The following is a 15799-nucleotide window of genomic DNA, read 5'->3' on the forward strand; positions in this document are numbered from 1 at the left end:
TTGGGTACTTTACTTGCAAGCGAGCGACCGAAAAACCTCCCCCGCATTATTGCCCTGCAGTGACTATTGAACTTGGGAATCTTGGTCACTCTACGGTACGTTGTACTTTGCACCCTTGCATTGGGTTATCGAACCGCGCCTCTCCGCCATTCAAGCCACGAACAAGCACCACAAGAGAACCAACCTGAGACGAGGTGGAGGAGGAACAAGCAAAAGAGGAGGAGACATTTCTCCCCGTAGTTCGGACAATCAATCCTCTGTGCGGCGACGCCTGACCGCTGAATCAAATCACATCACATCACACGCTGCGACTGCGAGTCACAAGTCGATCCTCGACTCAACACTCTGACCAAAGACGGAATCCCGCTTGCACTCACTCCCACGCCTCACCTCGCCCTGTTTCGCGAACATCCCTCATTTTGCCCTCTACGCCGCCTTTCGCCGTAGCCCCAGCATTCGCTGTTCCTGCTGCTGTCGGCCTGCGCCCTCCGCTGTAATGGAATTGGCCAGCGTATGACAGAACTACCTGGGGTCTCTGGTGTCGTGGAAGGTCAAGCCCAAGCCCAGGGTAAGGGCTGGGGCCAGCACGCTCAAGGTCGGTTTCCAAGCTCCTCTTCCCAAACTCCGGCCGCATTCCAACCTGCTCACCCCGTGCGGCGACAGCTGTTCCTTCTCGTTTGCCATCCCAAGCGCCCGATAACAATGCTCAAGACGATGCCGAACCTATGTCTAGACCCGAACCTTCAGAACCTACCTCGACGGGTTCTCCGCGCTTCGGCAGCTCTTCCTCGAAGGAAGCTACCTTTAACCATGTTTCTCCGTCTAGACGCCTCCGGGAGCAGGACACAGCCACATCAATGTTGAGGACTACTTCAAAGGCGCTCAGTGTTGCAAGAGACGGTGAAGATGGTGGAAGCCCATCACTCGGCTTACCAAGTCGGGAGATCCCTTTTGCTCACATGCGTGTGCATTTCGACGACTTTGCAAAACAACTTCGTCTACATCGACACCATGAGTACCGGAAGCGAATGCTCTACCACCAACGGGACCGCTTACGAAACGCCATAGCCCTCTCTGGCCGTTTACAGCGCGTAGGCTCATGGGTGCATGATGGCTTGGTCCAGATTTCTCAACAGTCGGATCCGAGCGGTTTCACCAGGGTATATCAACACATGCAGGATCTGGTCAACCTCTGCCATTCACAGTGGTATTACGAGATTCATGCCTCTGATTCCACCTCTACCGTGACGTTCAAAACGCCCATCAAGGATTCCTTTTTTGCGAGGCTATCACCCGCTATCCAGGAGGACTGTCTGGAACTCGTACAAACCTTGAGAAGTAATCCTCGTTTTCTTATCGAGAGATTCAAGGCAATGAACTCCGAACAGGTCAAGGGTCTCTCGACATCGCCAAAATTCAAAAAGCTCCCTGAGTCGGTCCTCGCATCACTGTCACAAAACCGTGGTCGCGAATCGCAGCGCAGACGTCCTAGATCCACTTATAAGGACTTTGAGGATGAAACACAATTGATTCGGAGCAAGGCATATTCCAAAGAGCTTGAAGATTACGCAACATCTTTTGAGCGGTCGAATCCGTTAGCTTTTCTCATTCACAATGTGTATGGCTCCACCCAGGACGTTCTGAATAAAGAAAGCCAACTGCGCTTTTCCACATGGTCAACAATTTGCGCCACTTTGCTGCTAGAGTCGGGGCCGACATTCGATGCGATCATTGGCGAGGTTCTGTCTGCATTTGCACACTTGTACGAATGGCAGATCAAAGACCGCCTGGAAATCTTCTTGATGGGCAGTCTACAGCGAGGTGCCTTCCTATATAACTCTCTGGAGAGCGCTACCACGGGTTCTCGGATGGACATCGGGTCCTTCGATCCGTCTAACACTCCCCAAGCACAGGCCTTCTTTGATGCAGAAGTCAAAGAGCTTTTCCAAATCTTGTGTTGTGATGGCGGCATACCCACAGGCGCACTATGCTTAGGTCGAGCGATCATTGGGAGGCTTCGCACAGTGGAGAGCCAGAGTGCTTTTCGCGGTCAATTCTTCTTTAGGTGGTTCTTACAAGATTTCCTGCGCGTCGCCATCTCTTTTCCAGAGGTACTTTGATTGTAAACTTTCTGTTTTCTCAGCTGACAGCAAGGCAGGATGAAAAAATGCTCCTTCAATTCCACATCAACGGCCGGGCTAGGTTTCATTTGCTTCATAGGCTTTGGGATCGAGCAGTTGCCCGTGCCACCGAGACCTTCAACCCAATGTAAAATTTCACGTTTTGTTGCAAATAGGAAGCACACTAATATCTCACGCAGGGCTGCACAACAGGTCGATCAAGATATTCAAAACTGTGTAAACGGTATTATCGGCCGAATCTCTGCAGATACCCAGTGTTCCGATCCGTATCGGTCTGAAACGCTTTCGAGCACCATTGCCGAGCCCAGTGGCTCGTCCTACATCTCAATCTGCGCAGCGGATATTGCTCACCTTCTGGAGAAGCTGAGACCGCAGGTTCTCCATACCTCGAGTCCGTTTGGGCCGTTCTTGAGCTCCTCACAGACGACCTTCAACATGCAATATTCCCGAGCCAGTTCCAAATTTGAACGTCTGTGCAGACGTATACTAGATGTTATCGAGCCTGGCCACTCGTCGAAGAACGTGCATCCACGGCAAGAAAATTGGGCATTGTTACTAGTTTCAGAGACAGGGAAGATATTGACAGCATCAACAGGATTGTTGACCAACGGGTCAACGAGGATAGAAGGTCTAGGTGAACTTGATCCAGCAGAGGACGCTGCCCTTCGTCTGGCAGACCAACCCACCGTCCTACGTAATCGCCAAATCGCCGATCAGATACCGACCAAAGGGATCGGCAACCTCAGCCTCACCGAAATGTTTGCCGCCCAAGCGAATACGTCTCATATAAAGACTGACAGCATTACTTCGATGTACTGGCACGATGCACTCAAATACTTGCGGATCTGTTATCCACTCACAGTCCTAACGGGTGACGATACGAAGGTGCTTGGACCATTAACTCAGAAATTGAAGAGATGTCGACAGGAGCTTGAGGATGAATGTCTGCAGATGGAACAGGAAGTGGCGGCGCTCGCAGCTTCTTACACTCTAGCAAGAGAAGATCTATCCAAGGCCTCTGGTTGGCTTGATAAACTTCGGATGAAGCTGTGGTATGAAAGTAACGTACTGACCTCCAATGTTTACGACAATGCAAGAAATATCACGGTTGCGCTGAACAACATGGCACTGCCACCTCTTCAGAGGTTTGCTTCGGCTCAGCAACCAAACATCTCACTGGAGCCGAGCCGGCCGGGCACTTCTGCGACATCAGCCTCATCCATCTTTGATCAGCCTAGACTTGATACCATGACGATCCTAAAAGCACCAGTGGAACATGGTGGACCTCGAAAACTGTCTGATCCACAGATTGAGAAAACGAGAAAGTGGCTCGAGCGGAATCACGTGGAAAACTTCTGTCGAGGCGAAGAGAGAATCCACCGATTCTGCATGGAGGTTAAGCTGGTCACCCGAAAACTGGTCGGGGAGACCTTGGCTGATAGTCCGGTTCTTTGGGCCAGCGAACTGTTCGCAAGGGAGAAATCTCTCTACGACATTCATGCAGTCTTCGGAGGCTATCCGAGCACTAGGCCCCCAAGTGTGATGAGTGAGCCGCTTTCATCCACTTCTTTTCCAATACGCACAGCATTCTTGGGCTCAAGAACATCGATCTATGGTGGCTCGAGCAGACTTGGAAAGGACGGTTTAGGTAGTGACATGGCATCGTTCATCAGCTCACCAGGGCGAGCGACCACGTCCACGACTCTGGAGAGCAGCATCTGGTCACCGGCCCAATCAAACTCGAGGTCAGTCACCTCGGCCTCTGTACAGTCCAGGCCAGCTTCGACATTCGAGGATGTCGCCCTAAGCCGACCCATCGATCGTGGCCAAGAAAAGGCGAGCTTTTTGGAGAGCCTGCGACAAGACCTAACCTCACTGTTGCTCTCGGATCTCGGATGCCCTGTGTGGAGCTGTGGAAGTGAAAGCGACACATGGATGAACGCAGCGTGGCAGACCCCGGGCATTCTTGAACGGCTACTGCAGCGTACTGTACTGGCTCAGCTGCTCCCTGCTCAATCAGGGACTGGAGGCCCGATGAACACCTCCCATTCAGGAAGCCCAAGAAAACAGAAAACGCGATCTCAGAGTGCAGCCCCGCTGCCGTACTCGCCGGCCAGGAATCATTCGATCACTACCACAGGGTCACTGGAAAAACTGCTTACCAATAGCAATGGTGAGCTGACCACAGGAAGCTTCCCATATCTGACAGCATTTGACGACGTCCTCGGCCGAGTGAGGGATCACACGGATCCCATTCTGAAACTCCGGGCCATTCGCGATTTTAGATTATTGTCACAAGCTTTTCAGCGGAACCACCAAGAGGCCATTCAGAAAGCTAACTCGGCGGCGCAAGATGTCGACTCCCAGGACCCGACACGACGACGCAGCCTCGACCCAAACGTGCTATCACAAAATCTAAAACGACAACAGCGTCAGGGCAAACCCCAAATCCGAGGCGTGGCTCAGAACTCTGCAGGTGAGAGTGCCACTGTCCAGTTTCTGAAGGACCTTCTCTTTGTTCTTCGGCCAAAGACAATCTTTCGGGATCTGCAGTATATTGCCGCATTTGTGTCTTCGGAAACACTGGACGATATGGAGCTGGGCCCTGCATTCCTCCACGTAGGATTGGCAGCGTTGGCCTGGAAAGACGAGGTGTGTCGCGGCATGGTCGATGTGGCAGACCGAATTGTTGCCAAGGACGCAATCAAAAGAAACGTATCAAGTGGTTCTCGCCGGGAGCTGTCGATCCTCAAGGCGATGGAGTACTGGATCATCGGCGCGCAAGAAGGCAACCCAATTGCACAACGAGAGCTGGCAAGTCTATATCTCACCCATCCGGACGTGCCTCCAATCGTCAGTCTCCCACTTGCCTTGTCCTCGGAGATTTTCAAGCGTGAAATGAGGTGGAAAGAAGAGGAGGAGGAAGAGGGATGGCGCCGTAACAGTCAGGCGCTGTGCCTTGCCCTGCACTGGATGCAGGAGGCTGCCAAAAATGGGGATACTGTCGCGCAGACCAAACTGGAGGAGCGCGAGGCCGGCCGTTCAATTCGATGAGGTGACACTGTTTTTATTATCACAACTTCTTTGGCCCGGCCTAAGCAGAAGGCTTAACGGGCTTTTTTTTACTGGGGTGGCTTGGATGTCTTTTGCTGCCAACATGGGGCTCTCTGGCGACATATGAATTGGTTTTATTGGAAGTTTTTCGGGCTGTTCAGGCATTTCCTTTTTTTTTATTTTATGGTTCGTGCATGGCCTTGTTTCTGTGAGTGTAGCAACTCAAGCGATACACGTGTACTTGTGCTACGGGTGGCAGACTGCTATTTGGCGAGTTTTAAATTCTGTTGGAGGATATGAACCGGTCGACATCAGCGCCCGGCAGGACCAGATCAACACTCTCAGGCGGTCAGGGAGGTCTTTGAAGCTTTACATCTCGCTCTTGCGTTGAATGGATGGACAGACGATGGGCAATGCGGTTGCCATGTGTGAGCTAGTTACTGGTGAAAATGCACGAACAGAACTGTGCAGTTGGGTAGAAATTTTTTGGGTCCGTTGTCCAACTCTTGTTTTTCGCCCGATAGAGGCATTGCAGTAGCCGTGAGCCGTGGATTCCATGTACCTCCGTACCGAGTGGGGCAATGATGAACTAGGTCAAAGGGTCGACATATCCTGGGACGCCCTGAAAGTTCACTACGCCCACAATTTGCCTTGGCCAGTCAGAGATGCTGCTCGGGCGACTTTAGTGATGAAGTCAGGCGATCAGGGAGGACGCATTGTCCTCGTGGACGAATCATGAGGGCGCGAGGGGAAGGACAGAGATTTCAGCAGCTCTAGGAATTCAGGCACATGCATCGGGGAGAGAGGATTTGCGGTTGCACAGCAGGAAGGAAATGCAGCTCAGCCTAAAGAGAGTAGGCAAAGGCAACGGAGAAACGACGGGGAGAGATCCAGACCTTGGCCTCTTATTGAAGACATGCCAGTTCATCGCTGACACCCTAGAGACCGTCCAGAGCATTCCGCAAGCTGACCGGGGACACCGCATGAAGGGAGAGCGGAAAGGAACAGCTGTACGCCCCGAGGCGATGGAGTGAGGTGCGCAAACACCAAGTCATGAGTACAGTAGCTTAGCGCGAGTTCGTGCCTTTGACTGGAGGAGTTCTTTCATTTCATGCGGCTAAAGGGCAACCTTGACCCTGATGATGACCACGAGTCGCCGCAGGGAGCAAGACACGAGATAAGCCAATGCAAGAGACTTGCAAAAAAGAAAGAGCCCGGGGAATCAAGGCGACAGAATTTTTTCTCTTCGCCCCAATTGCAGGCCACGGTAGGAAGACGTCGTGTACGGAAAACGCAGCTTCTGTCATTCTCATTGGAATGGATCAACGGAGGATTTCTGTATGAGGGAGGGGGGGGTAAAAAAGGCCGAGCGCGTGAGGAGATACCGAGTCGTATGGAGAGAAAGTTGAGATGAAGCAGTAGCTGAATGTCTGAATGATGCATGATGATTCAGTGGTGGTAGTAGTGGTTGAAGTAGTGAGCGCAGCCGAACACACACAACCATGGGGGGTGACGGGGCTTGGTGCCTGTGACGTCGGATGCCAAGATCCCAAGCCTCGGAATTCCCGTTTGTAATGACGGTAGGCTATCCGGCTCACTGGGACAACTGCTCGTGCTGTTCCAGCAAAGTCTAGCTGCCGCCACCCAAAGCCTCCCGTTGCCCCCCACCAAAAACACTCCGTCATTTGATCCACTCTTAATTCTACGTAACTGCCACTCCAGTCCCTCGACTCTCCATCTGCTGCCCGTCACACATCACGCACCCCTCCCTGCACATGCTCTCTTTTCACTCAACTGACTTACAACCAAGCAACTGGGACAAATATCCAAGAATTCCCTCGTCGACCATCCAGAGGATGATCATCGCCTCATCGTCCTAATCACCACCTTTCCATATCACCGTGCAACTGATATCCGGCCTGCGTGTCTTTCTCCAACTACTTCTACTTGGTTGTATCCACAGGCCTCAATCTCCAGTTTTGATTCTCCACTGCAACCACCATAACCCATTGTCCGATCCCAGAGATACACAACTCTTGTCTCTCCTTTCGGTCCATATCCTTCCTCTCACACAAATCCTGGCCGGTCACTCTCCTGACCAAGATCCGCCTGACTCTCCGCCTCCAACTCCGATCGTCAAACGAGTCCTCTTTCGGTTCTATTCCACATCCCTCCGCAGAATTCAAACTTGGCCGTTTTACAATCACAGCCTCTCATCCCTTGAATACGGACGACGCGGAATTTCACGTCTGCAACTTCATCATCCCGACGCTGAAACTTTAAGTACAATCTCGCTCACCATGACAGTCGAAGTCCGTCACTCCCCACCTCCCTTGCACCAGCCGGGTTCCGGTAATATTAGGCCGAAGGGTGAGTTATCAGCGTCTTCTGCTCGGGGAATCCTCATCACTAACCCCATAATGCAGGAATATTGAAGAATCCATCCTTTTCATCTTCCAGCGGCCATCCGGGCTCGCCCTCAAAAGAGGAATTCCACCTACCTCCGCATATGCCCCTCGACCCAAAGGAAGAGAGAGAACTTGTACTTCAGAACACCCTTCAAAATGCCGGTCCTCGCCGCTCGTCGTCCGCCGCCAGACGGGCATCCGCATCGCGCCGTCACTCGGCCGCGTTGGCCGCAAACCATGAAGACGACCCGGAAAAGATGCGTCTGAAGTGGGACGAAGCGAACCTCTATCTGGCTGAGCAGGAATCAGGCGGACGCATGAAGATCACCGAACCAAAGACACCCTATCAATATGGAGACGCCATGATGGAAGACGATGACGAGGAAGATGTGGCTATCGACCCTCGCTTTGTCAACGTCGATGAAGTCGAAATGGCAAAGGCTCCGAAGCCGAACAAAAAACATCGAGAAAGCGAGATCCCTGGTCTGGAGCTCGGCGAGCCTGAAGAGGAGCTGTCTCCGCGATCCACAGCAGCGCTAGAGGAAGAAAGAATTGTCAGGGGTTCGAACAATCTTTCGAGGGAATCAAGTAAAGAAAAGCATGTTAGTGTCAGTGATGGGAGTGATGCAGATGGGCTGCAGGAACAAGTTGGCATGCCCACTCGTGAGGAGCAGGAGAAACACCGCCAATTTGAGGAGAGGAGGAAGAAGCATTATGAGATGAAGGACATCAAGAATCTACTTGGGTAAGTTGGTGACTTCCTGGATCTCTTTTATTCTTCTAGACTGGTGTTGCTAATAATGTCATACAGACACCCCGAGGAGTTGGATATGGAAGATGAGGAACCGCCCGTTCCAGCTGCGATGCCAAAAGATCTACCAGAGCGATCGGTTAATGGCACCCGCTAGAGTGTCCTTGCGCTATGCCTGGTGCACCTTTTCAGCCCTTTTTGAAAACGGTGTCTTCGCCATCATTCCAATCGATCCTTCAGGCATGAAAAGACCTTTATACTCGGACGGATTTCACTAAACCGGATCAAAAGACAAAAGACGCATGGAAAGGGGCACTCGGCACTAGCACTGACACCAGCCAGACAGCATGCGAGTGCGCAGAGGGCTGGGTGGGTAGAGAAGAAAGGAGCATTTTCTCATATGATCTCCGCCAGGTCTCAATACTTGCTAATGTGTTGAGCGCCGGATGGAGGTCTCATTTCTTTTTGGAGTTGTATCGTTCACAAATACGCCAGCATCCATCCTCTGACCGAACCACCATGACGGTTGTCGGTACAAACGCTCAACATTCGTCTGCGAAGTTAAACCGCGGGTTTGCCTCTACTTGGGATGCCAGACTTCGTTTTGATCAGCATTATTCCACGCCACTATATGCCCTTGATTCCTGCGATTGGCCTTGCTGTGGACGGCCAACTGATTTTCCAGCCTCGACCTTTTGCATTTTGCTTTTGTCTTCTCCTAACCTGCGGAAACACTCGACTTCAATCCACGTTCACCAATGTTTCATGATCTATCTCTCCGTTTTTCGGTCATTCGCCGCATTTCTGTTTGTCACACGAGAGAGACCAGCAGACAACCGGGAGAAGGTGGGATGATCGCTGAGTGTTCAAAATGAAAATAGTCAATTTCAAGGGCCGCAAAAAGGGATGGCGTGCCAGCCAGGGAGCTCTGATTGCATTGAACTACTGTTGTTCTGTCCGAATGGCACGTCCATGTTCACACTCATCTCATTCACCAACCAAGAAACGGCTCAAGCAAAAGGGGAAAGGCAGTTCGATTTATATGGCGGACACGAGGGTTGAAGGGTGCAACCAACAAAAAACAATACACCCATACACACAAAATTCAGTAGCATAGCTCTCTCTGCTCGGGTACTTGGTGCTTGCGGCCTCACTGTCGCACACCACCAGGCAAATGCAATGGAGATTATCATCATCGTCGTCGTCGCCGCCGTCGTCTTCGTCCTTGTAATTGCCATTTTCCATTTTCCATTTTCCACATACCTCTTTTACAGATCGGTGTGTATACAAGCAGAGATAGATGTCTCTACTCGGTACAGGCAGTGCGGTATTCACTGAGCAACGCCACGTCACATTCTTCCCCGGTTGAGAAGGGCGGCATGAGGCGTAAAGCCATCTCGGATTCAGTGACGTGTAGAGGAACCTGGCACATGTGTCTGTTTGGTTATTGGGGAATACTTTTTTTTCCCCTTGATATTATGTTCTAAAGTGCAGCTAAAATAGGTCTCGCCGTGGTGTACCCTGTTCTGTCCAAGCGGGATACCAAGCTGAACACTCACACTCACTGCACTGCATTGCACTGCCATGCACTGCCATGCACTGTTATGTACCATTCAACTGCCCTTCATATGGTCCTGGTGGTCCACTCTCTGAATCTCTTAAAAAAAGAACTTCCTAGATCAATGTGTAAATACACACGTGGATCCAAGAGGTGTGTGTGTGTGTATGCATGTGTATGTGTGTAACTGAAGCTCTTATCCAATTCGCAGCTTCCCCAAGATTAGACTCTGCACGATATCCTCGTTGCACATTACTTTGATCTTGACGTCGGAGTGGCTCGTTTCCGGGGTTGCATTTCCGTCGTCATCTTCCTGAGCACATTCATGTTGTCGCTTGCCTCGCTTGCGACCGCGCTGAGGTTGACTCGCCCTCTTGCTCGACGAAGGAGTCAGGAAGGCGACCTGCGCGGCTTCAACTTCTCGATCGTCCACGAAGATATATTTTGGTGTTTCGCACTCGTCCACAGCAGCTTCCAGTCTCATTTTCACGGCCGTCAGATCAGTCTCCAGCTCAACTTTGGCCGGATCCAGGGCGCGCACGAGTGAGAGGTATGGACGCCGCTTGACCTCAGCTTTACCCTTGCCCATCACGACAATGACTTGAGATTCCCTGAAGATTTTCGATCTTAGGCCGATGATATCTTTGACTCTTAAACCATCTGCGCTTGCTGAGAAAGGCAGAATGCGCGACTTTGTAGCGCCTTCGAGCTCAGCACTTTCTCCAGCGGGGAGAAGGTAGCTTGTCCAATCGACAACCTGGTCAGATTCGACGCAAACTTCGATCCACCTCCCACTGAGGCAAGGGAGCCCCAGAGCTAAAGCCTGAAGGTATTTTTCTTTTCGAGAATGGCGGTCAGTAAGAAGAGCAGCGAACGAAAAGCCAGAAAATTCGTCTTTCAATTGCATCGAGTCCGGTTCAAAGAGATCGAGGAAGGACTCCTGCAGGACGATGCCACCATGGGTTTGCACCAGATCCACGAGATATCCCCTCCTGCTGCTGTCTTCGTATGAAATCGCAAACGCCATCTTACTGAGTAGACCTTTCGTTGGCTCGGTGATTTGTGCAGCCAAAGATCCCGTTCCAGTTATGCCTCGACGAGTCCGCGATGAAGGCGTGCTGGGTGTAGAAGCTCGATCCAGGGGCGTGGAGATTCCGGATGAAAGCACTGCGTGGACCGAAGGCTTATACTCGTAAATCCGATCTTTCATCTGTCCCCACATGATGCTGTCCAGGTATACTGCCGAGACGGGTACCTTCTTCACACTCTCCGCTGATGCTTCTGTAAGCAACCTTTTCGCTTGCTTTGGAGCGACTAGGATCGTCTGGTAGCCACGGATATCGGTCACCACAGTCCCGTTGGTGGGACTGTTGCCTTGCACAATCTTGTCATCGAAACCTCGAATAATATGAGAAACCTTGGGAAAGCCTCGCATATCTATCTTGACCTGGTCACCAATACGCAGGTCCAAACTCCGCACCCCGGACTCATCGACTTCATCGGGTTCGTATCCTTCCCACTGAATCAGAAATCGGCTCGAGTCGGAGTTCGGACGCCCAAGACAAATGGCAGGGTGATAGGCACGGGTCTTGCCAATGAAACATGCAAATACCATATTTGGTGCAATGTTCCGTTCACTTGAATCATCTGCCGCCTCAACGTCGGCTGGTGGTGTCAGGGCAGCACTCAAATTTGCAGATCGATGCAAGCGGAGAGGATCGGGCATGTTTTGTTGACCTTCGATACGCTCGGGCAAGGGAGGATCCGGTGCAGGGCCCTTCACTACCTTCAGCTTCTTGTTTAATGTGCTGTGGCCCTCTTCTAGTGCACCGGCATTTCTTGCTTTCCTTTTCACACCTGTCGAAGACTTGATGAGAGGGACTGCCTTCTGTGGTGGCGAGTCCTGAAGGTCCCATGCCGATGCCCGAGCTGTCGAATTCATATTTCGAGGCCGTGTACTAGAAGCGCTCAATACCTTTGCCGTTGGCCTTCTTTCCCTCCGCGAGTACGTCGAGACAGGTGACACGGCTCGTACAAATTGTTCCGATCGGCCGTCTCCTGATTCTGGTTCTGGGTGGTCCACCTCATTCTGATCACTCGACGGGCTAGAAGCCTTATTTGTGTCGTTGGCTATGTTTCTCTGTTGTCTACCACTTGCTCGGCGGACAGGAGACAAAGCCGCACCCCTTGATTCTTTGAAGTTGGTCCTCTTTGGGGAAGGATTCTGGAAGTCCGCGTCCAGCTGCAGCGCCTCAATTGCGTTGAAGCTGACCTGGGACCTGAGAGGTGATGGTTCCGCAGCAATCTCTGCCATGCGCAACCGTCGCTTCCCAGGAGGCGTCGTCACAATAGGAGGACTACTCAATTCGGTTGCGGCAGGTTCAAAGGCTACGGTTGAGGTTTGCTTGTGAGTCGGTGCTGTGTCAAACGCGTCATTACTCTCAGTATCCCTGGACTGAGGTTTGGGCTCGGACTGTCTTTCGCTTTGAATCTGTTGCTCGTTGGAGCTAGTCTCGGGAACTGTGCTGGTTGCTGGTTGAAGTGTCCGCGGGTATGAGCTCAATCCAGCGTGGTCAACTACAATGGCGGATGGTTCCTCATCGGGCGACAGAGGATCATCTGCTACCGCGCTCGAGAGGTTCACAGGCAACGCCGAAGCCGTGTCCTTCTGATTTGTACTGAAAGGTCCTCCGGCTGATAGGGCAGGAGACTGTGGAACAAAATCAAGCACTCCGTCAGTAGCAGAAGATCTGGGAACTTGCGTAGTTGTCTGACGTTGCCTCATGGGTCGTTCAGGCTGCGAATCTGCCACCGCAAACAATTGTGAGCCGGTGAAAGCAATCGGGTGACTGTGAGTCTCGAGGCCATGTCTGAGCAAGGGGCTATCTTGTACGTGAGTAGGAATGTCACTCATAATGCGGTGAAGTCGAGCGGTTGTTTCAGGTATCTGGCTTGCTCTATCGGAGAAATTCTCCTTGTCTTCGTCATCGACCAGCTCTATCGGCTGGCTCGAGCGTGTCACGACAACGGAGGTATTGTCTTCCTGCTCCGTTTCTTCCTCACTCTCGTGGACTGAGATGTATCGATTGCGCTTGATTGGGCTCGAGTCGCTTTGATTTCTGGGTTGGTCCAGGGCCGGAGCCCTCGACGGGGGAGATCGTATCGGTCCAGGTATGGGAGACGACTTGGAGAGGGAGACACTTCGCATAGATTGCTTTGATATTGACGATAGCTGGGCCTGTATTTTTCGATCACGCTCACGCCGTCTCCGCTCTCTGTCCAGGAAACTATCCTCATCGTCTTCAAAACTATCACGATCGGAATCTTCGTCCTCGTTCAGCATTTCCAGTTGTCTTCGACGAGCCTGTTCTCGCATGGCCTGGGACTGCTGTATAGAGACATAGCGAGAAGCCGGTTCTGTCGAGGCTCGTTTAAAGTCGGACATGGGTCGCAAAGGTGATGAAGTCGCAGCGGTCATCGGACGGGGTTGGAGCTCGATGTTCGGCGAAGGACGGTCAGAGGGCAGATCTCCATTAGGGTTGCCGACGAAGGGCGAAGTGTTAGCCTGAGTTGCAGCAAATGCCTGGCTGAGGGCCATGACCTGAGCTTGAGCTTCGCCACCTCGCAACAATGGGTTGCGAGGCAACTCGGGGCTGTCAACGACATCTCCATTGTATCTTCTCTTTCTACCAACAGTGGCTGGCGTCTTGAACCGCTGGGATTCCGGAAACTGGGTAAGAGCGCGAGGGGACTTGGAAGGAGAGAAGTCTATTGGTGGGGAGCCTGAATTTTCGTCCTCTCCCTCGCTCCCTGGCTCCTTCTGCGATGCCAAACTTGAGATCAGATCAATGTGACCTTCATCGCCCTCATGCAGTGTTGCTCCAGTCTCTTCTTCAAAGCCTTGGTCCAGCTCAAGGCCGTACTCTGGGTCTTGCAGTTGTCTAGCGCTTCTGCTGCGATTGAGAAGAGGCTCATAGTCCGAAGGAGACAGTTCTTGAGTCGGAGCATCGCTCCCTTGACTGGTCATCTTCTGTGACGTGGCTTCTGCTTTGTTCGACACGGGCGCAGGCGGAAGGAATTGCAGTTGACTTTCGGCATTTGTGAGGATCAACTGAGACTCGGGGACAGTGCTGGGGAGTTGTGGCACAGAGGCTGATTCAGTATCGGGAAGGGTAAGTTGAACGACACTCTCTGCCGAGATCTGAACTGTTGTGTGCAGGGTGTGTTCTGAATCTGGCTGTTCCTGGCCCGACTATGACACGATTAGCGGCTTGCGGCTTGCGGCTTGCGACAGAGCCCAAGCGAACGCGTGGGCCGGGGTCAAAATTAGTTACCTCCAACGGCGCGAGAATGTCCGCTTTGAGATTTGCAAAGTCGATACTTAATAGACTATCTGTCGCCATATATGTGCATTAATTCACCATGCCATGAATCTGACCATGGACCCTGCATATGGACGTTTGGCGTCAACGAATTTAGACAAATGAACCACGGACTTTTTCGCGTCAAAGGGTTCATGCAGGTCCAAATCCGACGCGCGTGCCATTGACATTGCGGGGCAGACAAAGCGGAAGTGGACGGAACAATCGGTAACTCCGGCCGAAGCAACTCGGCAGATTATTGGACAGCCTTGTCTACCGCCAGCCTTGTTGGTGCCTGGCTCCCGCCTCCCCAAATGATCCTACAGCCTGACAGCCTCGACCTCTGGGTAATATGCCTGAGGGAGCTGTCCCGGACTTGGTTGTGCTTCATGATTCTGCATCAGAGGCTGCCCATATTCCTGCCTCGTATTCAATCTGACTGGTCCATGCGTTCGCGATCGCTTACGGAGGCAGAAAAACATTATGAGCGAGATGATGATGATAAGGCCGAACACTGCACCGACCACACCAGCCATAATCTCACCGACATGGTGTCCTAGTTCGTTGGAGCTCTGCGAAATGCGAGGAGGGGCATTGGTCATGGTGCTTATGGCTACCGGTTCGGTCTCGAAGGCCTCAGGCGACCATGTTGTCGTCACCCATGCTGGATGGCTCGCCACCCCCTTCGTCGTGGTGCCCTGCTCAACATTGTAACTCCCAAAGTAGGTTCCACAGGCAAAGCCAGTGTAGTCATAGGGAGCATATTTGAAGGTATTGCAGTACGTCGACGAGCCTTCCGTACTGGTAGTAGTTGTCAGCAGTCAGCTCGTCGGAGAGACCACTACTCCTATACATACCATTTCAGTATCATGTCATTGGACTGACAATTTTCGTCACAATAGCCGGCGGGTTGATCTGCATCGATGCAAGCTACCTTGTAATGGCATGAGTCCAAGACGACTTGTGATATCGACGTCGTCCGGTACGACGAACAACACCCGACTGCATTGAAGACGTAATTGGATGCGCAGTAGGCATTGCGGCAGCTGACAGGATAGGCTGTTCAGGTACGATTAGTGGCTTATTTCAGACACCATGCTCGCTGACAACACTCACAAGCGTTCGCGCTGATGTATCCACATACTGAGGTGAGGCTGCTTAAAGCCTGTACCTGTCGTTGTTGTAGACCATGTTCTCTCGACGGCGCTGCAGTCGTGGCTGGGCGTGGACTTCGAAGGTCCTCATACAGTCCGCGAACAGCAGTTTGAGTAGGCCACGGAGGCAGAAAAGGTGCTTCGAGAGCCATGTTTGAGGCAGCAAGGTGCCGACTTCAGCCTTACTGGCAGCCGTGGAATATTTATTGCGAATACACAGAGTCGGGGTGATGAAATAGAAACTGGGCGGCGCGATCCGCCTGATCTGAGACTGTGGATTACTCATTTCTCGTAGCTCCCACATTATTGCGGAAGAGGATGCCTTGGTCGCACAGAGGACAAGTTCGGCCGGTGTCGCTCTGTCGGGTCGAG

The 15799-nt window shown here is 52.1% G+C and overlaps 4 protein-coding genes across 4 annotated transcripts; 2 read left to right on the forward strand and 2 right to left on the reverse strand.

Moving 5' to 3' along the window:
- Nucleotides 1–725: 725 nt before the first annotated feature.
- On the forward strand, nucleotides 726–5195 carry Z517_06564 (uncharacterized protein; the record flags this gene model as incomplete). The annotated part of the gene is made up of 3 exons (XM_013428303.1): nucleotides 726–2111; nucleotides 2159–2268; nucleotides 2321–5195. 3 exons carry the CDS (start codon nucleotides 726–728, stop codon nucleotides 5193–5195), a joined length of 4371 nt encoding a protein of 1456 aa, XP_013283757.1.
- A 2300-nt stretch (nucleotides 5196–7495) lies between these two features.
- Nucleotides 7496–8511, forward strand: Z517_06565 (uncharacterized protein; the record flags this gene model as incomplete). The annotated part of the gene is made up of 3 exons (XM_013428304.1): nucleotides 7496–7565; nucleotides 7622–8348; nucleotides 8415–8511. 3 exons carry the CDS (start codon nucleotides 7496–7498, stop codon nucleotides 8509–8511), a joined length of 894 nt encoding a protein of 297 aa, XP_013283758.1.
- A 1597-nt stretch (nucleotides 8512–10108) lies between these two features.
- On the reverse strand, nucleotides 10109–14315 carry Z517_06566 (uncharacterized protein; the record flags this gene model as incomplete). Its single annotated transcript, XM_013428305.1, has 2 exons — nucleotides 10109–14164; nucleotides 14247–14315. The coding sequence occupies 2 exons, from the start codon at nucleotides 14313–14315 to the stop codon at nucleotides 10109–10111; spliced, it is 4125 nt and encodes a 1374-aa protein (XP_013283759.1).
- A 278-nt stretch (nucleotides 14316–14593) lies between these two features.
- Nucleotides 14594–15579, reverse strand: Z517_06567 (uncharacterized protein; the record flags this gene model as incomplete). Its single annotated transcript, XM_013428306.1, has 3 exons — nucleotides 14594–15074; nucleotides 15131–15332; nucleotides 15390–15579. 3 exons carry the CDS (start codon nucleotides 15577–15579, stop codon nucleotides 14594–14596), a joined length of 873 nt encoding a protein of 290 aa, XP_013283760.1.
- Between the last annotated feature and the right edge of the window lie 220 nt (nucleotides 15580–15799).

Source organism: Fonsecaea pedrosoi (genome assembly GCF_000835455.1).
Source record: "Fonsecaea pedrosoi CBS 271.37 unplaced genomic scaffold supercont1.4, whole genome shotgun sequence".
In the NCBI taxonomy this organism is placed as follows: Eukaryota; Fungi; Ascomycota; class Eurotiomycetes; order Chaetothyriales; family Herpotrichiellaceae; genus Fonsecaea; species Fonsecaea pedrosoi.